Source organism: Delphinus delphis, chromosome 2 (genome assembly GCF_949987515.2).
Source record: "Delphinus delphis chromosome 2, mDelDel1.2, whole genome shotgun sequence".
Lineage (NCBI taxonomy): Eukaryota > Metazoa > Chordata > Mammalia > Artiodactyla > Delphinidae > Delphinus > Delphinus delphis.
This window is the reverse complement of record NC_082684.1, coordinates 139,279,578-139,306,404: the sequence shown is the minus strand read 5'-3', so window position 1 is coordinate 139,306,404 and position 26,827 is coordinate 139,279,578. Positions and strand designations below refer to the sequence as shown.

At 37.1% G+C, this 26,827-nt stretch overlaps 1 protein-coding gene across 4 annotated transcripts in view; it reads left to right on the top strand.

Annotated features, from left to right (window-relative positions):
• The window catches only part of USP3 (ubiquitin specific peptidase 3), a 211,991-nt gene that overhangs the window by 131,589 nt on the left and 53,575 nt on the right, over nucleotides 1–26,827 (top strand). For 3 of the 4 annotated variants that reach the window (XM_060005816.1, XM_060005817.1, XM_060005815.1), the window contains 2 exons: nucleotides 17,122–17,182; nucleotides 20,765–20,896. In XM_060005816.1, the coding sequence (XP_059861799.1) occupies nucleotides 20,868–20,896 (29 nt within the window). In that variant the 5' untranslated portion in view covers nucleotides 17,122–17,182; nucleotides 20,765–20,867. Of the gene's footprint in view, nucleotides 1–17,121; nucleotides 17,183–17,389; nucleotides 18,242–20,764; nucleotides 20,897–26,827 lie in introns of those variants that run through there. The other variant, XM_060005818.1, reaches the window with a different exon arrangement.

The window sequence follows — 26,827 nt, the reverse complement described above, 5'->3', positions numbered from 1 at the left end:
GAGTAGATGTTCTTTCCTGATATTTTTTTCTTTGTTCTAGCTGGGTTTAAGGCAGCCTTGTAGAAATCTGCTTGCCTGTTTATCCTTGACCTGCCCTGAAGACTCTTAATTTTATGGACTATTCTTATACTACTCTCATCACCAGGAAGAGCAGGCTAGTGATTAACTGTCATGTTCTTGCAGGTTTAATTTAACTGATTGTAGGGTAGTACACTTGTTGATTTAGCTTCTTTAAATCTTTGTCCTTACTGACCACACTCAGGTTTTCTTTTTTAGATAATAGATTATTGTCCATTCCTTTGTCTTGAACATTTGTTGTACAATATTGGGATGGTAGGACTTTGGTCCAAGTTTGTGACGATCCTGCTGAAATTTCTAGGGAGCAAGTTTTTTTTTGGTGATGGAATGTTTCCTTGGGATAATTGATAGTTAACATGTTAGAGATATAGTCTAATATAATACTTTTGAAAAATAACTTCTATGTATAACTTAGACACTCTGGGGCCGACACTTATATTATTGATTGAGTGATTTGTAAATTTTAGTGTCACACAGTAAAATTGAGATTAACTCTAGTTTCCATTTGAATTATTTTGAATGTTAATTGTGAGCTGTATTAACATTGGAGAAATTGTTTGCAACAACTGGCTCAAGCTTCACCTTATGTGTATGAAGTAGCTACCAAAGCTCAACGTTCATGCTGTGAGAATTTAATTCTAATTTAATTTAACTGCATCGATTTCATTTCAGTTATTTCAAGTGTTTTGTTTGTGTATAGTCTTTTTAGAAACTCATTTAAAAAATATTTTTCAGGCTTTTTTTCTTTGAATAATTAATAGAGATTTTTGCGGAAACGTGGGTCCGATTTTAAAATTGTACCTATTGGTTGTAAAAAATTTCCAACTCTTGGTTTGTGTTAAATAATTAGAGCAGCTATCAGAGTTTACAGATTCCTATTTTCTGTAATCTTGGGTATCTAGCCCTTTAAGCAGAGTATAAGTATGTGCCCAGTTTGCTTTTTCTTTCCATTTCTTCCTAAAAAGTCCTGTTGATTTTAAAAGAATAGTTTCGCAGCACACCAGTAAATACAGCTGTTGTAAATTTCACATACCCCCATCCCCAACTTTGTGCTTTAGTGCCAACCTATATTATATACCATAAAAACTAGGAAAAGAATTGTACAGTGCAGATATTAAACCTCCGCTCTGAGTAAAGTCTTTGATAATAAGAGGTCCCTTAACCTCTTAATTGTTTCATTTATTTATGGGAGGGAGTGCTTCCTATAAAATGTATATATGCATCTTTTCTTATCTTGCATACACTTTTGTTTTGAAATAATAGTTGTGTGGTGTTTACATTTATGACTTGATTCATTTCTTTTGAAAATCCCTCTACTGTTTAACCATGGATTTGCTTATCAGGTTGCTGGCAGAGGCGTGGAATTGCATCAGATCTTGCTATATTAAATAAATGGAATATTGGATGCCAGAATTTTTCTTAAGTGATTCATGGCTTTTGTGTTCATTCTGTGAAGAGTCAATTTCGTAAGGAAAGTTATTTTTGAAACAATATAAACCTCGGATAATTTTTCTGTAGTTATTTGTGTCTGGTCTTCCAAAGGCAAAAGTGGCCCATTTTGACTCTGATTTAATAATCTTCTTTGACTTCAGCAGTTCTAATCCTTCTTCCCACTACCCTTTCCTCTCATTTGGAGGTAGGGGCACAGTTCCAGTATTTAGCTGAGGACTGTAGAATAGGTAAAGCATAATAGCATCATTAGGTGTTTTTCACCGAAGTAGGTCTGAACAAGTCTGGGTTTGTGACAGAATGAATAATAAAAAAATGTGTTCAGTACATTACAGTTTTAGAGACTATGTAGTTTCACATACATTATTTCCATATGCTGTTTTCATTTGACATTGAAAACAGATTTCAGAAATGCATTTCAAAATACAGTGAAATGCTTGAGCCAGTGAGGGGACCAGTCTTAGGATCAGAATTTGCCTCTGTGTAGGAAATCAGCAGGACCAGATGCCCTCTCTTTTCTGGCTCTGTAGGTATCTGGATCTGTTAACATAGATGATAAATTTTGGCCAGCTTTGAAATTACATTCTCTAGTAGAGGACACATACCATTAGCTCTGCAAATTAGCCTTGTAGTATACAGGGAATTCAGTAGGTGCCTGGCCCCAAATGATAAAGTGCTATTGTAATTTTTATTTCATGTAATAGATTATAGGCATTTTTTTAAAGATTAAAAAAAATGGTTTAGGCAACTTCATGAATTGATATGACTGTTATATCAATTTACCTTTTAAAGATTAATTCATGTTTTCAAAAAGTAATATGTGTACAGTTAAGTCATACAGTGTAGTATCAAAAGGGTTAAAGTAGAGCAGCAGCCTCCCTCCCCTCTCCTCTCAGCCCTTCTGTCCACAGACCACCACTTTCAGCTCTATTTAGCTTTCTCTGTCATGTTTACCTACATACTTCTAAGTAATACACTGTTATTTCTTAATTTATCCATTTTAGGTATCATCTCTTGACATCTTGTTATGGTAAATGAGGACATTAGTGTTTGCATTACCCTCCCCTCTGCCCCTCTCTCCATTTCTCAATATAACTAGACTACAGATTTTGATTAATATGGTGATCACTTTTTTTCTTGCCTGGCATTTTATTTTTCTTTGAGTTAATAATTGCCTTTTTTTAAAAAAATTGCTTACTTTGCCTTCTGTACATTTTCTCCCAAATGTAACCTATAAATCTATGAAATGTCTATGAATATTATTTTCCAAGCACTTAAACACATAATGTCTTAGTATTATTTTTTCCTGAAGCTTTCCTTCCCAGAGCTCTCTCGCTCCCATCTGAACTGACTGTTCTCTAGGCTTACTCGACAGTTTTTATCCTGTGATTCCCTTGCTGTTCTTTTGTATTAGATCTCTCATTTCCTGGATCCCAGGTCTTTCTCTTCCTTGGTTTATTAGACCATTTTGCTGGGGTACATCATCTAGCTCCCGTCTCAGGAGAGGCAAATTTTTGATCCCACGCAAGTCAGACACTTTTATTCTACCTTTATACTTGACTGCTTGGGTGACTATAGACTGTTAGAAAAGATTTTTCTCTTAGAATTTTGAAAGCAGTATTCCTTTGTTTTTAGGCTTCCAGTGTTGTTGAGAAACCTGATGCCTTTTTGATTACTGTTCCTTCATATATATCTTTTTATTCTTTCTCCTGGAAGCTTTTAGGATATTCTTTTTATCCTTGGTGTTCTGGAATTTCAGAATGATGTGTCTTGGCATGGTTAGTTTTGGCTTTTTTTCTAGTGATGGGTACTCAAGGAACTTCTTTTTTTTTCCACACACACACTGTATTTTATTTTTACAAGAGATAAATAGACTGACACCAAGCATTGTAAATGGATGACCACAACAAAAGCAACAATGATTGCAGTTGGTACTCAGGGGACTTTTCAATCTAAACATTTGAGAGTACCCTCATCCTCCCATACTTAAATCTCCTAGTTTGTACTTTTTTCTTTGTACAACTCCTATTAATTGAATGTTGAGCACTGTGGGTAGAACCTGTAATTTTCTTATCTTTTTATTTCTTTGCCTTTTGGTTCTAGTTCCTGAGTTATTCCCTAGGTGTTTTTTTTTTTCCCTTCCACCCTTCTATTGAATTTTGTTAATAATATTTTTAATTTTCAAGAGCTTTTTCTCATTTTTCTGACCATTGCTTTTTCATACATCCTGTTGCTGTTTGTTGTTTTATAGTATCTTCTCTCTTTACTCCTGGATTTTAGAGTTTGTTTGTTTTGAGGTTGTTTCTGTTCCTCTGAGTTCCTCTTTTTCTTTTCAAAATGATTCTCTCAGACTAGAGGTTTTCTTCAAGGATCTTGTTTTATCTTTGTCTATTTTTTCATGTGAGAGTGAGGCACTAAAAAGCTCTGTGAGTGAGCAAGGCTTGTCTGTAGTGGGCTTCACTGTAAGGTTGTGGGCAGGCCACCTTCTTCTTCTTCTTCTTCTACATCAGGATGTAGTAAGTTCCATGAGTCTGTTGTTCCTTGCAGCCCTTGACCCCTTGTTTTCAGTGCCACCCTTACCTTTGCTGTCTGCTGTGCCCAGTGTCCCTGAGCCCAGAGCTGCCTTCTGTGTGCACTCTTCTCTGCTGGCACTTAGGCTGTAGCTTCCTTCATGCTACTAAGATCAGTACTGCTCCTCCAGCTTCTTCCTGACTCCCAAAAATGTGTTGAAATGTGCTTGTCTCAAATGATCTTTGTGAGTTCATGTCGATTTAATTTCTTTATTGTCATTTTAGTGAGATGTTAGGATGGAGAGGAGGTAAGAGAGAAATTGGTCTGCCATGCTTAATTTGGTGTTTATTTTTAAATGAGATATTTAAAATCCAGCTTTTAGGGCAAAACAATGCTTTGCCCCATCAGAAATGGATCTTATTAGTCATCGTCCAGAGAGTTAAATCACTAAAACTGAAATTTTGCAGTACTGTTTTTGAGTAAAAGTTCAAACTCAGATTTATCTTCCCTAATGAACAGAGCAAAATATTGTCGCTATTACCTGAGTCAGCAGAGAGAGCAGATAAGCCTGGGGGTTTGACTCTGCTTGGGAAGCCAAATACAAGCCCGAGTTTGGATATATAAAAGAAACATTGAAAGAAAAAGTTGTAAGGTCACTTGGACCACTGCAATTAATATCTTGTAATACTATTACTGGATTAATTTATCATCCATCAAGAAAGGGAAGTTACTGCCAGGTTTATAGTACTGTTTGGCTCTGCACAATGGTAATTTAACCTTTTCCCTTGTGTTTTAGTAATTTAAAAAAATGTTCTTAATTGGAAGTAAAGAATAAAATTTTTTTAATCTCCGAAAGCCTTTTTATTTTGATATAATTTCACACTTAAAGAAACATTGCTGAGCTTCCCTAGTGGCGCAGTGGTTGGGAGTCTGCCTGCCAATGCAGGGCACACGGGTTCGTGCCCCGGTCCGGGAAGATCCCACATGCCGCGGAGCGGCTGGGCCCGTGAGCCATGGCCGCTGAGCCTGCGCATACGGAGCCTGTGCTCTGCAACGGGAGGGGCCACAACAGTGAGAGGCCCGCGTACCGCAAAAAAAAAAAAAAAAGAAACATTGCTAAGAATAGTACAGAAATTCCCATGAACTCTTTACCTAGATTCATCGGTTGTTAGCATTTTGCTACATTTGTGTTACACGTTTGAACCTTCTTTTTATGCACCTCCCCCGCACCCTGCCACCAAGTAATTTGCAGACCTAATAATGCTCCTTCATCCAGAAATACTTTATTTTTTTTTTTTCCCCAAGCACAAAGACTTTCTTTTCACTAAGCACAGGGTATTGGTCAAAATCAGGACATTTAATAACTGAGATAATAGTATTATTGAATGCACATTCCATTCTTAGATTTCTCCAGTTGTCCCAATAATGTGCTTCATATAATGTAGCTATTTCCCTTTTCTGCCCCCCACATCTAATCCAGGATCATGCATTTCACTTAGTTGTGATAACTGTATAGTCTCCTTCAGTCTGGAACAGTTCCTTATCCTGTCTTTGTCTTTCACATCTTGGTATTTTTGAAGAAAGCAGGCTAATTATAGAGTGTACTTCAGTTTGAGTTTTTCTGTTGTTTCCTTATGATTAGATTCAGGCTGTGCATTGTTTTTGTAGGAACACTGCAGAAGCAATGTGTATTCTCAGGGCATCATATCAAGAGGTGTATGAGGTTGGTTTGTCTCATTTTGGTGATGTTAACTTTGATTATTTAGGTGATATTTGCAAGGTTATTTATTGTAAAGTTACTATTTTCCCTTTGTTATTATTTTGTAGGAGATGCTTTGAGATTTTGTGTATAGATGTCTTATTCCTCATCAAACTTTCATCTAGTAATTTAGCATCCATTGATGATTCTTGACTGAATCAGTTATTACTAGGATGGTTGCAAGATGTTGATTTTCTAACTTATTTCTTCTAAGTATATACAGGGAAGAGCTTTCCTTTCTCACCCACTTGTTTATTCATTTATTTTATTAACATGGACTCATAGATTTTTATTTTATTTTGTGACATTCTGTTATTTATTTTGAAGCTCAAATTGTCTTAGATTTGGCTAGTGGGAGCCTCCTTAGGCCATAATTTTGACATGCCCCTATTGTTCTTGGAGCCCTTTCTTACTTTCTGGCATGGCAAGGTGCTCCAGGCTCATCTTGTACTCAGGCTGCCCCAGTCCTGGAATCAGCCATTTCTCCAAGTAGCCATCATTCCTTAGTGGGGAATAAGGTTTATAAACTAAGATCTCTCAGCAAATAGGAGCTAAGAAATATAAACATATATAAATAAATAAACATGTCTATATTTGTGTGTGTATGTGTGTGTATAACCATGAGTTCATTTTGATACCTTTAATTCCAGTTCAGCACTACAGATCTAGTCTTGCCCTTTCTGTATTTGTAATGCTCTTCTCTAACAGAGAGAATCTGGTTCCCATTATGTCAGCATATGTACTTGTTTGCCCCGTGCCATAATCAGAGAAAGTGGTTCTAAACTGCTAACCCATAACATTGCAAAGAAAACTCCTTATAACTAGAGTTCACTATTTGTTTACAGTTTCTTTTTGTCTGTATACTCACAAAATATGAAGTGTTATGTTCAAAAGTTGTTTGGGTTATTTCCTTCCCTTTCCTTCCATCTTTTAATACACTGATTTATTTGATTTACAGTTAGCTTCGTTTGTTTCAGTTTGATTTCCATTTTAGATTTTTTTTTTTTTTTTTTTTTTTTTGCGGTACACGGGCCTCTCACTGCTGTGGCCTCTCCCGTTGTGGAGCACAGGCTCCGGACGCGCAGGCTCAGCGGCCATGGCTCACGGGCCCAGCCGCTCTGCGGCATGTGGGATCCTCCCGGACCGGGGCATGAACCCGCGTCCCCTGCATCGGCAGGCGGACTCTCAACCACTGCGCCACCAGGGAAGCCTTCCATTTTAGATTTTTTTCCACCTCATCCTTGCTGATTTTATTTTACTTTTTGAGTATATAAAACATGAGTATGGTTCCAAAAGTTAAAGCCATACCAAGAAGTGTTACTACCTAACCCTTCTACTCATTCCTATCCACCCCATGTAGACAACCAATTATTTTTATATATCCTTCCTGTTTCTTTTTATAAAAAAAAAAAAAGCAGGTACATGAGTATTTTCTTATTTTCTCTCACAAAAGGTAGCAAACTAAGTATACTCTTTTGGAATTTGCTTCTATCATTTAGTAGTTCTGGATATCACTCCATGTTTGTAGAAATTTTACTTATTATTTTTTAACAGCTTCATAGTACTCCATTTGTGATGTGTCACAGTGAATTCAAACATTCTCCTAACTTTGGGCATTTAGGTTGTTTCCAGTATTTTGCAGTTTCAGATAATGCTGCAACTAACAGCCTTGTACAAATATATTTTTGATTATTGGGTATCTTCAAGGAAGATTAAAAGTTTTAACGTTTTAATCATGTGAGCAATAATGTGTAAGTGATTTTATAATAATACTTCAGACTATTTGTCTGCCTGCTCCTATCTTCCCATCTACCGTGATCTTACAAATACATTCAAGGCTGTGGAAGTGAAATACTTTATTGTAATTATATTTCTGTCTGGGAAACCTTGAAATCAGAGAGCTGGAAGTGGCCTTGGAAACATTTTTAGTCTACGTTCAGGTTCATTTTAAGCAGTTGACTTTTCCTTTTACATACTCGTCAATGCTGTTTTGCCACCTAAGTACTCAGACCCAGCTGTTGTAGTAGTTTTCTCTTTTAATTTAATTCATGTTAGATTCCTGTGTCATGCTGTTAACTGGCTGCTCCCTTGGGTTATAGAATGGCAGTAGGATAAGACGGTTATACATAGGATAGAAATAAGGATTTGGGCATCCATTTTCTCCTACAGGTCTCAGCACATTAGTGAGTAGTATAAACTCAGAGGAGCATCTTGGATTCCTAGATAATGCAGCTGGTTGATGACTTCCAGTCTTTTGTTCCAACAAGTGGGCATTGGAGTAGAAGGGAGACCTCCTCCTGCATTGCTAGATAACCAGGTAAAAAGATTGACCACATAGCTTTCCATCAGAAGGGCCATAAAAGGATTACATATGTATTGAGATAACAGATCCCCTCAGCCTGAGGGTGACGGGAGCCTCCAAACAGATCACTTCTGGCCCTTTGATGACTCTTCAGTTTATGTGCATGCACCATACAGATGTTATCATTTTCCATGCATGTCTTGACGTGAAAAAGATTAGGAAAGTTGGCTAGAGCAGTCTCAAGATTAGGCTCTGAGAGCCAAGGATGGTGCCCCTTAAAGAGAACCAGGTAATCCTTATTTATCTTGGATAAAGAAGAATTGAATTATTTAGAGTAGAATACGGGAATAGTGGTTTTGAGATTTTTGAAGGTCGTTTTTTACAATATAGGACAATATTAGGAGTGATGTTTTGCTCAAGAATTAGGTTGTCTTATGGTAATGACAGCACACCTGGATTTAAACTATTAATGGGATACAGAAAGAGCCAGTCCAAAGGATGATTGCAGCTTAGTTGATGACAGACTGCAGTGTTCTTACTGTCTTATTGCCCCTGTTGCAGAGGGGATAGTCTAGTCTTTGGATAGTTTTTGATTCCTATGGAGTAGAACCTCTCAAAGGGTCTCATCCTCACTTCTACTAAACAACAATGTCAGTCATTCCCATGAGTCGTTTGACAGGGGTGAACGGTAGATGCTGTATCGCTGATACCCCTCCTTCTACAAGTAGTGTTCTGATTATCTATTGCTGCATAACAAACTATCTTACATCTTAGTGGCTTAAAACAACCGTTTTATTTTTCTTGTCATCTTGTGGGTCAAGAATTCAGGAGGAGCTTGGCTGGGGCTGTCTCAGCTGGCGTACCTGAAGCTCGAGCATCCACTTCCATGATGGCTTCTTAAGTCACATGTCTTGTGCCTCTGCTCCTGCTCTGTTTCTGTCCCTCCCCATCCCCCCATCCCCCATGGTGTCACATTCTGCAAGGTCTCTCAGTGTCGTTTGGGTTTCTCACAGTGTGTTGGTCTCAGGGTGATTAGGCTTCTCGCATGGTGGCTGGCTTCCCCAAGAGCAAGCAATAAAAAGAAGCAGCTGTCAATTTCATAAAACTCAGACCTGCAAATTGGCACGCAGTCACTTCTGCCATTTTCAGTTAGTCAAAGCACTGCAGAGCCTGCCCAGATTCAAGGAAAGAGGACATAGACCTGCCTCTCAATGGGAGGAGTGGTCATCTTTAATCTATCATAGGGCCAATTAAGCAGAAAGGAGAGAATGGTTGTGAGAAATACTGAACTGTGACTTTATCAGAAAACTGATCAGAAATTTACTTATGTAATGACTCAGGAGAGATTAACTGACTGCCAGCCTTGAATAAGAATGGGACTGAAGCCAGAGGAGGAAGGTGGGAAAGCTTCTCATGGGGCAAAGCGGAAAGGCAACTGAGGTAAGCTTTACTTCATAGCTGCCTTCCCTGCCTTGGCCCTGAACTCTTGGTTCCGTGATCTTCTGTGAGCCCCAGCCTGCAGCTTCTGAGCAGTTTGGATTTGGTGCTCATGCTTGGTCTCCTCCTCCTTCAGTATCTGGACCTCCGCTCAGTCTCCTGAGCTCTGCATGGGCTCACTTCTTTAGCCCTGGGCGCTGCCTGTTGCTTTGTATGAGAATTCTCCTGTTGCCCTGCTCCCTGGGAACCCAGCGTGCACTCCCAGAATGAGCCGCAGTGCCGGGGGTGGGAGGTGGCGGTACGGGAACACAGGCAGTGATTTTGGCTACGCTCAGGCTGCTCTGGCACCTCTGGCGGTTGCTTAATATCGCTGGATTTCTTCTTTTCTGGACTACGTGAAGGCTCAGTTCCTGCTTTCTTTATGTGACTTTACCACTCTTTTCCCCCAGTAATTTCAGAGGATTCAAGTTGAAGATAGAAGAGGCTTCAGAACTTTTAGCATAGAATAGGCTCATGAGTATGTGGTTCAAAGAGCATTTATGGTATAAAGAAGATTATACGCCTTGTTCTAAACATCTAAGAATGTATCAGTTGGAGGGTAAGCTGGGTTAGTCCTGAGTATATTTCTACTTGTATATGTACTGGAATATTTATAGAATTTTTATGATAATTCTGCCCTATCCTCCAATTTCGAGAGGAATAACACTTTTACTATTGATACTTCTATGGAGTGTGTGTGTGTGTGTGTGTGTGTGTGTGTGTGTGTGTGTTTTGAATAACAGCTGCAAATATTTTTCATTGATCATATGTTTACACACCCGTAGAGTTGTAATCTAGGATTTTGGTTTCACTTACCACTTACGCTTAATAATTTAGAATAAGTTTATTTCATTCGGACTTTATAATACCAGTATCTTTAAATTTAAGACATTTAAACTTTATTTTTGTTATAAAAGAAGTAACGCTTTCTGAAAAAATTCAAACAGTATAGTTGAAAGTAGGTCCATGTGGCTCTAATCCCCCATCCCATTCTTTTTACATGACGGTTAACAGTTACTATGTACCCTTCTAGACTTCAAGCAGTTTATATACAGGTATATAACGTATACACAGAAACGCATAGTACATAATCTTTCTAAAGCAAAAATGACAACCTTCTGGACTTGCTCTGCAACAGTCCATACCTTCAAATACTGAGTTTGAGTTCCAGTTCTGTCACTTAACTAACTTAGCAAGGTATATAACTTCTCTGTGCCTCAGCTTCCTTATCTATAAAACAGGTCAATAATGGTACACACCTCATTGGACTGTAGAGGATTAAATGAAGTGATATTTATAAAGTGGCACAATAAAGTGCAATGGTGCTTGGCACATGGTATGTACTAGATAAATATTAAATAAAGAACCTGCTCTTTGAAAAAACACTTTATGAATATTTTCTTATGGGTTGCTGGTTTTTTAGTGTGGCACTTTAAAAACGGTGTGTTGTTGGTAGGGGGTGGTATTCTGAGTTTTACTATTGGAGCAGCATGTTTGTCTACAGTGTTTTTTTTTTAAATAAATTTATTTTATTTTTGGCTGTGTTGGGTCTTTGTTGCTGCACATGGGCTTTCTCTAGTTGCGGCGAGCAGGGTTACCCTTCGTTGCGGCGCGTGGGCTTCCCACTGCAGTGGCTTCTCTTGTTGTGGAGCACGGGCTCTAGGTGCACGGGCTTCGGTAGTTGTGGCTCGTGGGCCCCAGAGTGCAGGCTCAGTAGTTGTGGCGCACGGGCTTAGGTGCTCTGCGGCATGTGGGATCTTCCCGGACCAGGGCTTGAACCTCTGTCCCCTGCATTGGCAGGCGGATTCTTAACCACTGCGCCACTAGGGAAGCCGCTGTACCATGGTTTTGAACAGCGATTCCACACACTTTCTGACCTCGCTGTTGCAGTGAGCTGCTGTTGCTGACGGGCAATGTGCTGGGAATGTGTTTGCCTCTCAAGAGTTGTGGGAGCAGGAAAAAAAAGCTGAAGGTTGTTGATTTAGAAAATTATACTACACTAATAATTAATCTCTTTGTTAAGAAAATTAGGAGGAGAGTGGAGTTGGAAGAATTTTATCTATAGGGAATTATATGATTATTTAATCTATTTTTTGCTTTGTGTTCTTTGAATAATTTTATAATTAGAGGGGACATGCTCATCACCTAGTTTTTATTCTACAGTGAAGACATAGACTCAGAATAGTAGTGATGTTCTCAGTTCTATAGCTAGTAATGATAGGGCCAGGACTAGAATCCTAGTCATTGGATCCTCACCTTTCTGAATTCTTAAGCTCAAGAGCCTCTCTGCCAGTTGAAGCAACTATTGAATAATGGATGCGCTATAAATGGCTTGCCTGTCAGTGCTGAGTGCTTGAACTATTTTGCCTGTAGAGACAGTGACCAAGTTGTATCGTAAGCACTAGTGCATGGTGTTTTATAAAAAATTTAGAACTTAAGGAGAATTGTTGATGGGCCTTGAATACCAAATGTATTCTATCTTATTAGGTTCTATGTAGTGAATAATAAGGCTATTGAAGATCAGTGGGAAGAAATTTATATTCGCTGTGGATACCATTTTGCCTTCTGAACACAACCTAGATATTCGTGTGTAAATAGGCCCCTTTAAGCCCAGAACTCCCTAGTTTTCTTTTTTTTTTTCCATTTATTTTATTTATTTATTTTTGGCTGTACTGGGTCTTTGTTGCTGCACGTGGGCTTTCTGTAGTTGTGGCGAGTGGGGGCTACTCTTAGTTGCGGTGCCCGGGCTTCTCATTGCGGTGGCTTCACGTGTTGCAGAGCACGGGCTCTAGGCGCGCGGGCTTCAGTAGTTGTGGCTCACGGGCTTAGTTGCTCCGCAGCAGGTGGGATCTTCCCGGACCAGGGCTTGAACCTGTGTTCCCTGCATTGGCAGGTGGATTCTTAACCACTGTGCCACCAGGGAAGTCCCCTAGAACTCCCTAGTTTTCTGCCCTTCTTGTCTCTTGGTAAAGGAGCAGACTGTTCTTTCCTGCATAGGAGTAGCAGGGAGTAAAACCACTTTGGTTTGTAGATCAGTTGGATGCCTTCCCTCTGCCTTTGTGCTCCATCAGTTGTCCCTTCCTAGTTTCCAGGAGGGTTAAGGCTTTTGGGGGCTTTAGGAAGAAGACATGAATGCGAGCATGTTTTAGAGGCTGGGCCTACTTCACCTGTCTCCCTTGCCCAACCTGTGTCAGAGCTTCTATCTTGTGGGAAATGGCCCTAGCTTAGGAGAGGATCGACATTCTCCACTCCCCGCAAAGGGGTGCTGCTGCCAACTTGCAGAGCTCGTGGCTGAGGGTAAGGACAGGGCCAGAGGAGAGTTCTGAGGCTATAGCAGCAGGAGGAGAGTGAAGGGAGCTGGATAGTACCAGCCCCCCAGGCTGAGATGCCCAGGAGCTGTGAGAGGAAACCCGTGCTCGGGGTTGGACGAATCTAAGCGTATGGGACAGATTGCTGGAGGAGAATAACTTTGAGGAAATTTCATAATCTGAGTGAAAGAGGACCAGACTTCTGTTTATGACATCCAGTGACCCTGCTGCGGCCACGTGTAACAGTGTGAGAAATATACTGCATGCCTTCCCTGCCATGATGTCACCTTGAAGTGTAATTAGGCATAATAAAAAGAGCCCTTATAAGTTTTCAGACTTATCTTTTTGAACTCCTACAAGTTTCCAACCTTATTAACCTCTTTCTCTCAAGTACCGGCATTTAAGATTTAAAAAATAAAAACCCTTCATTTTAATATTTTTATGTTCTGCTGAATAGATAGTATATTTATGGCTTAAAAACATTTTTATTGACTGTGTATGGTTTTATTTTATACACACACACACATGCACGCACACAATATAGTCTATCAGTTTTGTTATGCTTTTTGTACAGTTTTATAAAATAGTCTGCAAACCTCTAATGCAGTTTCCATGGGAAATGTATTCATCCTACAGAAAAACTTGAAACCCATCTGTCTATAAACTGAGACTACCTTTTATAATAAAGTGTGTCCCCTTAACGTGATTAAAATAAATGAATTTAAGATTACTGCAGGTATTCTTTTACTCATGCTATGACCTGTTCTATTTGTAGCAATAATTGAGAGTTTAATTTAAAGCCAGTATTTTTCCTTCTATTTTCTAATTGTCTTGGGTACTTTAAAGGTTTATAATTTGGATAAGGTATATATACACAGAGTGAATATTCCCCAAAGCAGTGTAATAAATGGCTTCAGAATGCCCCATAATACCCTTTTCTCTGGAGTTTCCTAGCCTTCAAATGTTCTTCTGGTGTGAAACTATTAAGCCCTCAGAGAGTACTGTCATTTAAATAGCCAAGACCAACTGTCTTATCACACGTTAAGTCTTAACTTTCTTATTGTAAATATTCGTGATAAAAGAAATTTGCTTTCTTAACTTAGAAAGTGAGGTCTTTTTTGAGATTTAGTAAAAGGCACAGTCACTTCTTTCTGATGTTTTTGAAAGTCAATACTATTTTACTTCCTTTTATTCTTTCTCCTCATCCCTGTCTTAAGCACCTATTTATTTAATCAAGGTATAATTCACATAACGTAATATTATTTACTTATTTATTTATTTATGTACATGCCATGCGGCTTGTGGGATCTTTAGTTCCCCAACCAGGGATCGAACCTGGGCTCTTGGCAGTGAAAGCACCGAGTCCCAACCACTGGACTGCCAAGGAATTCCCCAAATTAACCATTTTAAAGTGAATAATTCAATTCAGTGCATTTAGTACATCTACAACTACCACCTCTATCTTGTTCCAAGACATTTCATCACTCCAAAATACACCCTGTACCTATTAGGCAGTTATTCCCCATTTCTTCCCCTCAGGCTTAGGGTATCTTTTTGAAAATCTGAAATTAAGAAATTAAAAAACTGATAAAACTTTATGAGGTAATTGAGATTTTATAAGACTAGATTTAGAGTACACTGTTCTAATTCAGTAACATGAAGAAACACATTTAACATACTGATAGTGGAAAAATTAGATCACAAAATTGTATGTACTTTTTGTCCATACACACACTTTACAGCCATCGGGGGAAAAATGAACATTTGGTAGGAAACACACCAAAGTAACAGTGATTTTGTTCTAGATTTTTTTTTTTTTCCCCTCATTCAAAGGAGGGGGGGAAAATCTTCCCATAATTACACAAAAAACAAAAACCTGTAAGTGACTAAAAACTTGGGCCTAAACTTACTATTATAACATAATTACTTATTTCAGGTTAATATTAAACTTCTTCCAGATTGAGTACAGTGTTTCTTAGTATTTACTAAAAGAAAAAGGTTTGCTGGAGGAATAAAACTATATAATATTTGTAGTTTTTTAATCCTTCAAGTTATATCGCAGACCAGGAATATCTGTTTCAGGTAAACTGTGTTCTAATTTATTTTTCCCTTTAAAAATATACTCTATAGGACTTTCTTTTCAAAGTATAAAAATGTCATATTTTTGTTGATACAAATCAAATACCACAGGGGTGTACAAATAAAAAGCCAACAGTTTCCCCTTACAATAGTCTTCTCATGTACTTGCCTAAAATAATTGCTGTTAGCAGTTTGGCGTTCTTCTTATTCACCTTTGTCATGTGACTTACATGCACATATAATAAAATTGGACCCAACTGAGTAAAAAACTAAAATGCCTTCAGGGTGGCCCTAGCAGTTATTGTAATGCCCTAAGGAAAGGTAAGGCCCTTGGCTAACTGGAAGGGAATTTTTACCACTGAAAGTTTTCTCATTCAAAAATAGTTAGAGCCCTGTGCTGGGCAGAAAGGCAGAGGCCCTTGGGCAGTATATCACTGTACTCTCCTATTCTTCCTTGCCTTCTCCTCCCCTCCCAAATGTACTATGAATGTATGTCAAAGATTTATTTAACTCATTAATAAGGGAACCAGCAGGATGGTAAAGCTGATTCCAAGAGCATTTGAGGAATTGAGTGAATGCAGACACTGAAGAATGAATGTTGAAGTAAATTGCTAGGCTAGATATAAAACCCATTAATGTCCTGCAGGGTAATAAAACCATAGACCTTGGAGTCTGCCAGACAGATATTATCTCTACCAAATAAAAATCTACAAGTTCACTTGTAACTTCATAGAATTTGGGTCCTAATCAATAGTAAACAGCAGGTCAGACAATGGTATTATAATGAAATATCTTTGGGATATTCATGATACAATGTGTTTTATTATACATTGAAAGGGCTTATAGTTCTTGATTCACTTTATTTCCAGTTTTGGCTAATTTTTCTTAACAATGAGAAAGGCCGATTGTGATGTATGATTAGACAGGACCAATATAACATAGTAGGGATCAGATCTTGGAAGAGCTTGGTGTCTTAAACTAAGAAATTTAAACGTTGTTTCAACAACTGTTCATTGAGCATATACTGTGTGCCAGGCAGTGGACTTATTATAATCCTGAGTGTGTGGATGTGCTGCGGTGCCCCTCTCATGGCCCCTAGGAGGCTGACTAGTGGTTCTCAAGTGGTTGTACTAGGGAGTCACCTGGGAAGTTGCTTTTGTCAAAATAGACATGTTCTTTTGTCCTTCTGTACCCACCCCAGTGTAGATGTCTCTGCCTGAGTAGAACATATGTGTTTTGAAAAAGCTTGTTCCAGGTGATTTTTATATCCCTTCCCTTTTAAAATCATTGTTATGTTTATTGGGCTTAAAATTGAATAAGTAAACAGCAAGCAAGATTGTAATCAGTATTTTAGAAGTTTTCATACCCCTTTTTGCCTGCCGCGTCCCCATATTACTCAAACTAAAGTAATTAATGTCCTGATTATACCCTCAGCAAGAACTACATGCAGTTATCATATTTAGAATTATATTTAATGCATTTGAGACATTAATTTGGGAAGAACTGGGCTTAGTCTTCCGAATTGTATCCTTAGGTTATGCCTCTCACTAAGTAAACTAAAAGAGTTGTCATTTATACTAGTATAATATGATCTGTATGGTAAAGACATGTGATTTAAAAATTAGACTTAAAAATGGTTTTTATAAAATCTTTTTTTTTTTTTAATGTTTTGTCTTTTTATTTATTTTTTGGCTGCGCCATGCGGCATGTGGGATCTTAGTTCCCCAACCAGGGATGGAACCCGTGCCCCCTGCATTGGGAACGTGGAGTCTTAACCACTGGACTGCCAGGGAATTCCCTTAAAAAAGCTTTTGATGAGAAAATAGACTGTCCTTAACTTGTCAGAGACTGTTGAAAAAAAAAAAAAGGAATAAGTAATAAAGGAGAAAAGTGTTTAACCTGTGGTTAAACTATTTGAGTTGAGTCCGCAATTAATATGAGCAGTTGTTGTGGACATGCGTTTAGATTCTTTCAGTATAACGTTAATTAGGCAGCCGTTTTGTGTAAATGCACTCACAAAGCAAGGATTTGTGATTTCAGTACACCTAAGCAGCCATGGAATTTGTAACTTAATCACAGGATGTGGTATTACAGATTAGGGGAGAAACTGGGAAATAACGTGATACAATTGGCATATTGTGTATTTTTCTTTTTATTAGTGTGCCGGTCCAACAAAAGCCCCTGGGTCTGTTTGACTTGTTCAAGTGTCCACTGTGGAAGGTAGGTGACATGCTTATTACTTCACTACCCACCTTGCTTTTTTCAGTTTACCTTTAAGCTTTATGTCAAAGTTTTATTGATTTGGATTTATTAAGCACCGTTGTTTAATTATAGCGTGTACGTAATTCTCTGTAGGGCTTCTTCCCTCTCCTAATAGAATCCCTTTGTTCAGTGATGGAACTGAGGAAAATCTAGGGGGGAAAACCCCTTTCTATTGATACTCAGAAGAATTAATTTGATGATCAAGACAATCTACTAGTAATATTTGATTGACACGTGGCCAATTTTGTTTCACCTGTTACCTACTCTTCCCTACCTTTATTGACTTTTGAATCAAATCCCAGATATCACATCATTCTTCTGAAAACAAAACAGATAAAGGAATTCCCTCAAAAATGGTCTCACTGTGGAGTTCATTATTTATGCTAAGATGTACCAAATATATCATTGTTCCGTTAAGACATTTTTGCATTCTAGGAACTTAACACTCCCAAACCCAGTTCAAGCCTGAGCATTTCCTCCCAGTTCTTGGCTTCAAAATGATGTTACTTAAATACTTTAGTAACTCTTTCTTCTAGCACAAACTCAAATAAATATCAAACTTTGTGTGTCTGGTAGTAGCACATTTATTTCTGTGGCTCTTTTAGCTTAGAAAATCTGCTTTGAATTTACTTCAGAAGTTAGTAGCTTAGCAGCAAGGAGGTGGGAAATCATACTGAGTCACACAGGCTGAAATCTATATTGTATTTATTTGGACAGTTTCCCCATCGTTACTCGTAAACCCTCATTGCATGAAGAGAGCATCTTTGTTCAGTTAACTTTTGATTTTTCACATTTTCAGTCCTGGAATTGAGTCTATTTTTCCATGTACACTTAAGAGTACTTTTGGAAAATGTTAACTGCATATCTTAATTGTGGTTATTGTGGTTTTGAAATCTCTAGGATTTGGGGAACCTGAAAATACTTTGTACAGATAACATTTTTTTTAAAAAAGAAGAAAAGTAGAAGCACTTAAATTCTGCACTTGAAGAGACAGATTCCTCTCCTAGATTTTGAGAGGTGAGAATTATAATGCAATAAAATTTATATAGTTCTATCCTCCAGTCGTCTCATAGTGCTTTACAGCCTAAATCTGGAAGGTCATATGTCAACAAAAAGACCTGACATACTCTCAAAAAGTGGAGACATTAGTGTTCTTAACAGCAAGCAACAAACAGTTCTCTAAGTAGGTATTGGAAAAATAAATTGAAAATTTTCTAGGCTCTGTAGGTAGTATGTTTCCAATTGTAAGCAATCTTAAATTTGGAAATCTGACATGGTTTCAGAGAAATATAATTAAGTAGATTACACAGATAATGAGAGTAACCTGCATTTGGATCTTCATTTTACATAGATCCAAATGGTTGGATGATTGGCTAATTTTCTTTTGCCATGTAATCCTGGGTGTTGATTGCCAAGAATGACGATTTTCTCAGTAATTTAGACCACTTGTCTTTAGGGGAGTCTTAAACGGAATATTCTTTCAAACTAGGAAATGTACTTTATCAGTAGTATATTTGAGTTATATATTGTATTGGTCTTCATGACACCATCCCTTTTATTTTTCCTATTTTTTGTGATTGTTGTTAAAAAATCTGTGACATGTATATGGACACTTTTCCTTTTTAGACCAAATTGGTTAAAATCTAAAACTAGATGAGGGAAATATTTATTTTTATGTGGTAGTTTATACATGACTGTTAACTTCTGACATGTATTTGAATATTAGCCAAAACATTGCTAATCTTAATGTTAGCAGTAATACACTTCTTACTTTATCACTGACATTTATTACAGTAACCATGGAAATATCTAGTACATTTGGAGGCTACAGTATGGTGGCTAAAGGAACTATATGTACTATTCATTCATTCATGCATTCTGAGCCATGGATTATTTAATCACCTAACAACCCAGGAGATATAAGTACTATTATCTCTGTTTTATCGATGAGAAAACAGAAGTAGAGAGATTAAGTAACTCACCCAAGCTTACCAGGCCATTATGTGATAACGCCTGCTAAAACCCAGGCTGTCTAATTTTTGAGTTTATACCTTTTTTTTTTTTTTTTTTTGGCGGTACACGGGCCTCTCATTGTTGTGGCCTCTTCCATTGCGGAGCACAGGCTCCGGATGCGCAGCCTCAGCGGCCATGGCTCACGGGCCCAGCCGCTCCACGGCATGTGGGATCTTCCCGGACCGGGGCACGAACCCGTGTCCCCTGCATCGGCAGGCAGACTCTTAACCACTGTGCCACCAGGGAAGCCCTGAGATTATACTCTTAATCATTATTTTTATTTTAACTCAGCCATATATACAATGGAATTAAAAATTCAGTTTAGTCCACTTTTGTGAACAGAAGACCCTACACACAAGTCTTGGTTATGTTTATTACAGTGAGAAAAAGGGGGGAAAACGTGATCAAACTCTGAGTTGAGGTTAGTAGTGCCTCTGATGCTTCCAGGTTTCCTGGGGTAGAGAGGCCAGGCTTGGAGTTGATCCTCCTTACTTATCACAAACTATCCTACTTTCCCCAAGGTAAGTGTTGCTCCTTGTACAGTTAAGGCACATCATGACAAAAATGTCACCTTAACTCTCTGAGAAGGTTTACTTTGGCACTATTTAACCGACATTTGTTTTGACTGTTCTGAGTTTACAATTAGGCCTTACCTTCTATAAATTGGCAGCTTTCTAGGAACTGGGACGTTTTTGTTTTATGAGGGTCTTCAAGTAGTGGTCAGTTATGGCGTTGTACAGTATTTAGGTGAAGGTGTAGATGAACCCTTATGTCAGTTTCATTTTGCTTTTTGTGATAAAATGATTTATTAAATCTGAGTTGGAAAGTGTTAGAAAATTTTTCTGACTGTAGTCAGCCTTTGATTATCTTTGCCCATGTAGTAAGAAATTACAGTTTATATAAGCTTAAGATAATTTCTGTTTTGTTTGGATTTCTTTTAAACAAACCTATTTCCATATTAGTGGAGTGATTATTCAGGCATTCAAATGAAAAATATGAAGCCATATTGATGAGAAAGAGATGGGAGATTATCCTGTTTCCATATCTGACTCTCATGTTTTATATTAAGCAGCAACCTAAGCAGAGCCTATGGCCCTGTGGGCAGTGATTGAGTAATTTAGTTTGCAAAGCTTGTCTTTGATAATAGCTGAGTTGGGAGTTAGCAGCCTAAGAAAACTTAAAAAAAAGAAAAAGGCTATATAGCAAAATTATCAGCAAAGGAGTTGATAAGTGATAATCTCAATGGTATTGAAACTGGTTTGCATAGATAACACCTTTCCTTGCCTGGTTCTAGTCTTGTGTACAATAATAAGTTGACTGTATTTGATTGCAAAAAAGCATATTTTAAGTACTCAGCTTAATAAATCACTAAGTGATGAATGCTCTTACAGGATTGAATGCTCTTTATTAGAAGGAATTCTTTCTTATTCTGATTTGATAACCATCTAATTTTATTATCATCTCCTGCTACTTTAACTTCCCAAGCAATATTTAGATGAAAATACATTTTCATTTGATTTTTGTAAGGTATGTGAATGGCCATGCAAAAAAACATTATGAAGATGCACAAATACCCTTAACCAACCATAAGAAATCAGAAAAGCAAGAAAAAGCTCAGCACACAGTGTGTATGGATTGCAGTAGCTACAGTACATACTGGTAAGTATTAATATTATCTGAAAATGCCATTCGTTTACTATGTGTGTGCAGGCGTTTTCTCGTCTTCCTCACTCTTTCCCCTCCCCCCAGTCTCTAAGCCAGTGGGGACTGCCATTACTGCCTTTTAGTCCTGTTGGAATTTGCAGAGGACTGGGGGCTATCAGGAATGCTTGTCCTTATTCATTCAGATGTAAATTTAAATTGCCCTTTCAACCTCTAGGTCTCCTCTTCTTTCCCATCCCTCTAAGCTTCAGGGAAATGAAAAGTATTTGTTGTTGTTCATTATAATTCCTTTTCTTTTTTTGTTTTTAATTGAAGAATAATATGATAATATTATTATAATATGATAAAAACCCACATTCCTACTGTCCAGTTAAGGTTTTGTTATATAATCTTTAACTTCTTTGTTTAAAAAATTATTTTGACAGTCTCCCCTGTCCCAACACAGTTCCACTCTCCTCTTCTACTCTGTAGATAAACATCAAGAATTTTGTGTGTAGCCTTTCAAGCTAATTTTTTTTTAAGTGTCACATCCTTTAAAAGGGTATTGGAGGCCCTGTTCTGTCTTTGTAATATACTATACATGTCTGTTTCATGTAAACGACAATAAAGTAAGAATTTTTCTGACTACTTTGAACAGGTTATTCAGGTTACAAGTGATGTTTAACAGTCCATATCCATTCGGTATGCTCAGAGTCAGTGTATTTTACAGTTTTAACTTTGGCGTGAAGCAAATTTCTTTCCTTGCCTAGTAAATTATGAATAATTCTTTATGGTTTTAATCATTTTACTGAATTCAAAAAGTTTCTGACATTGAAAGGAAAAAAAAAAGCCATTTAAAGGAGCCCTTTTATTTTTGTTTTTGTTTTTGCCATATAGCCCTCGAATGTTACATGAAGGCAATAGTGGGCAGGGATGGGGATTTAAAGTCCAAATATTGCTTTTGATTCACACTTTCTACTGAAGTTGTGTGCTAATCCTTTCTACATTGTCCTTAGCTGCTTATTGTATTGTAGAAAGGTGTCCCATCAAAAGGAAGAAAAAAAGGTCAGTGGCCTACCAAGTTTACATTTTTACAGGTTTAACATTATTACACTGTGGCTATTGAATAAAACATTGTAAGGTTTAGTCCTGTAGATCACTAGTATTTCAGTGATCCTTTGTGTGGAAGATGTCCGGACATGGAAGAGAGACAAGCTAGAGGTACATGAAGACATCAGTAAAAGTGAAAATCTTGGGAAGATTTTCTGAGCCTAGTGCTGAGTTTATTATTATTTGCTCTCATAAAACACCCCTTCCTACAAAAATTAAGTATTAGCCAAGCTGTTAAAGTGTTTTCATTAGTTTCCCCCCCTTTCCCTGAGGACACTTATATACTAGAATGACACAGCTATCTAATTGACAGAACCATGTGTTTCTGTAAGGTTGTAAGTATTTCTCTTTAAACAGCAGGAATTAAGATCATTCTTGAGGTATCTGTCTCACAGTCATCATTGCAAGTCATGTCAACCTGTATGCACCAGATGTTGAAAACATTCATTCTTCTTGATTTTTAGTTAGCAATGTGCATGAAATATTTAATGGGGAAATTTGGAAATACAATTAAATCTCTGTGTGCAGTGGGTTTTCTCACTGTTGGTAAGATTATGAGGAAATAGTAACTCTTTGAGGAAATTTAAAGAATTATCTTGGAATTTTCCTAATGGAGTGGAATTATATTCGTAGGTCTCTTTAAAAATATAGACTATATACTTTAATGTCTTTGTATATTGCATTTTAGAGGAATACCTTTATTAACTAGGACTGGAATTTAATTTGCTTTATATTGGTATAGTATGCTAAAGTACAAGTCATTTCACGGCTGAATTGGAATTAAATGGCAGATCTTGGACCTTGGGGGAATATACACCGTGGCAGGGGTTTCTTGGCCAGTTGCCAGTCTTGTGTGTGAAGTTATACAGAGCCGCAAGTGTGTGGACTCCGAGAGCTTCTGAAATGCAGGAAGGGAGCTGCAGCTGGTCACATAACCATCTCATTTGTGGGTTTAGAACAAAATGCCAGGGAATCATCCTGTAGCATTATACTGACAGCCTAAAAGGAAACTGTGCTAGTAGTAAGCTGATGAAGCTGTAGTTTAAATTAACATTTTCCCCACACCTCACTATGATTAAGAAACAAAAAAGGATTTCTTCTTCTGTATGTGGTGTGTGTGTGTGTTATTTTCCAGTGCACCTTAGTAATTTCACTTCAGTTTGTAGATTTTCCTTGTATATAAATTTCTTGTGGTTACACTAATTGGTTTACTTTAGAGGTGTGTTAGGTTTAACCTATTTGATTATTAATTATTATGCTTGTAGTCAAACTATTTTGACTATAGCTAATGTTAAGGCGGCTTTTCCATGTGCTCTGTCCTCTGAAGAAGTTGAAACATGCTCCGAGGCTTACAGTTTTTCTATCCTTACTTTCCCTTTTCCAAGAGTCCCTGCCTTTGTCCTGTCTTTGCATATCCTTTATGAGGTTATCATTGAGCACTCCCCCCCTCCCCCAAGTAACTCCAACTGTAGCTGGATGTAATCTCCCCTAAACTCACAGTCCTTGGGATACTTATAATTTCCTGCTGCATGTTAGTTATTTGTAAATGTCCTTGGGGACTGCAGGAACCATGTCAGATCTTTGTATTGTCCACAGTACTCAGTGTCTGGTGCCGAGTAAGCAGTAGATGTTTGAAAGACTGAATTTTGTTAACTATTTTCCAAAAATGGGGAAGGTTATACCAAATCTATACTATTGTGCCCTCCTGATACTTTTGGAGGACTGAAGAGCTGCAGAACCCTTTTCCTGAAAAAGACTCAAATCACAGCCTATGTGAGCTATTCCATTTACCTCCCGAGAGGGACACCCTTGCAGAGCAGGTCCTTTCACTTCTGATATAAACTGGGCGTTCAGGAGAAGCACATATTAACCAAGCAGAACATAAAACGGGTCATTATTTCAAAAGAGGGAGAGAATCATTTTGGTTTGACACAAACACACTCCTTTAGGAGACAAATGAAGATTTTAATAAAAATGAAAATCTTAAGATTTTCACACAAGGGCAGGTGTTCAGATTATTGTGTGTGTGTTCAGTAATATTTCCTTTCCTCCTACCCCAAATTCCCTCCCCCAGTTAATACAAATGGAATTGTATGTGGTATACATTATTGTATCAAAAAAAAGAGTAAAATTGATTGAGAAGAAACAAAGATTAAAATTAGGAACTTTTTTTTTTATTATTATTTTTGCGGTACGCGGGCCTCTCACTGTTGTGGCCTCTCTCGTTGCGGAGCACAGGCTCCGGACGCGCAGGCTCAGTGGCCATGGCTCACGGGCCCAGCCGCTCCGCGGCACGTGGGATCTTCCTGGACCAGGGAACGAACCCGTGTCCTCTGCATCGGCAGGCGGACTCTCAACCACTGCGCCACCAGGGAAGCCCTAAAATTAGGAACTTTTATTTGACTTATTATGTAGATAGACATTTGGAGTTAATAGATTTAAAATACTGAACATATAACTTTTGACATCTGACATAGTCTTGTCAACTTATCAACAATAGCTGAATTTCTGAGAATTCAAAAGTATGAAAGGAGTATTAAAACTAAATTACTAGAATTTTTCCTTCCTGGTAGAGTAGTGTTTTAAAGCACTCCTTCAAACAAAGAAATATTATGAAATGTGAGTCAATTCATTTGTCTAGAAGAAAGACTTGTATTTTAGATTTTAAACACCTATAATAAATAGCAGTTTTAATTAAAACTAATAAAAATAAAGCTTTTATTTGTGGGTTTAAATGGATGCTGAATCATTTTCAAAGGCAGTTGTGATTTAAAATTAAAAAGGGGAAGATCTTTTGTTGACTATCCTTATAAACTTTTGGGGCACAAATTTTCAGTGTTGTAAAGATTAGAGAACAGGAAGAATTTTGTTGATTTAAAAACAGTATTTTGAAGTTTTATTAAAAAGAAACTTTTTAGCATGTGGTCTGAAAACAAAAGGCTCCTTCTTAATAAGCTGGTACTTTTCTGCTTTTAACAAAGGAAATGAGTTTTCTCTGCAAGTATTCTAATTTTCCAAAATTGGCTTAGTTGATGGCCGCGCATTAGAATTGAATAAAAGAGAATTTAAAAATAAGCTTGCTTTCTAAAAGAGTTCTTTGGATTTAACTTTTCTTGGTTTGAAATAGATGAAGTCACTGGAATACCAGCTTTTTTTGTTTTCTTTGGTTTTTTGTTTTCTGTAACTATATCTGTCATTTATAATAAAGCTGGATGTCAAAGTTTACTCTAGGTGTCGTATTATGATGTTATCTATTATACAAGGGAATGAAAAGGAATTTAAAACTTAATGATCGATTTGCCATTGCCCTTTCTTGAGAGGGGTACTTTTTGCATTAAAGTTTTTTGATTTTGTTTCTTTGGTATTAGTATTATACATGACTTACTGTATAAAGATTGCCTTATAGCCAGTAGATTAAAGGACTTGTTCCTTTACTGTTGCGTAAAAAATTTCAGGTTCGTTTGTATGATGATTGCTTCTTGTTTCACGTGGGTGAAGAATGATTTGGTCTGGGAATATTGTCTTAGTGCTTCAAGAATATGATGTGGAGACTTATGACTTGGGTAGCTTCAATAGCACTTACAACAGGAATGGAAAAAGCTTTAGAATTTTAAAGCTGAGAAAGAGAGAGAGAGATTTTCTTTGTTTTGAGTGTGACACCTGCACCATATAATATGGTAGCAGTTGAGCAATTAAAAGTGGCTAGTGGGACTGAGGAATTGAATGTTTTATTTTATTTTAATGATTATGTTTAAATTGCGACATGTACTGGTAGCTACTATATCAGACAGTGTAGCCTCACACTTAAAATTTAACATTGAGTATATTAATATTATGAAACTTTAAAAACCTTAAGACAAAAATCTGATAGAAACTCCAAAAAGAAAATAAGTCAATTTCACTAACTAAAATAGTTGTAAATAAGTATAACTTAAAGCAAATCTAATCCAGTAAAATGTGTCAAAAAGAAAAATTATATAATTACTGAGTTAATTTCACTAGTCTGCCAACATATTCATTTTAAAGGGAATCCCAGATGATTGTATCATTAGAAGCAAAAATACATTTATAAATAAGCCATTTCTGATTTTTAAAAAACTAATAACATTGAAATAAAAGGAAACTATTAAAATATGATAGTTCCCCCCAAAGAAAGCAAACAACATATGCAAAATTAATGAAATACTAAAGCTATTTCCATTAACATCAGAAACGAGACAAATACTTCCTATCATCATTTACATCATCGTCACTATTATTAAACATTGCTTTGGCAGTTCTATCCATTGAAATAAGACAGAATAAATTGTTGGTATAAGTATTAGAAAAGAACAAATTATTTCTGCTTTCAAATTATATAATGCTGAGAAAATGCTATTTATTGGAATAAGCAGAATTTGAAATAACTTGAGCTGTGATATTATCAGTTTTTTACCAAAGTATAATAGTAGTATAAATAATTGGTATTTCTTATGAAAATTTACCTGCTACATGTTCTCTCAGTGCAAGGTAATAAAATTAATTGTGTATCTTCTGCTCTGAACAGCAGTATATATATAATACCCTACTCTACATTTAACAGTTTATTAACTATTGGCTTGAAGTACTTTAAAACTACTTTAGTGTCATATTTGGTTCAAGGAATTTGGTTTGAGACTAATTTTTACATAGCTAAGATGATAGTATACTTTGCCTCGAGGTGTTAGAAGTAGAGAAAGATACCAGTACCTTCTCCTTCCCTGCCTTTTTATATCTGATTTCCTTATCTAACATCTCTAATATGTTGCCTGATATGACTTCTAAGTATTATTTTTTTGTCTTTAGTGTTCAGTTTACTTA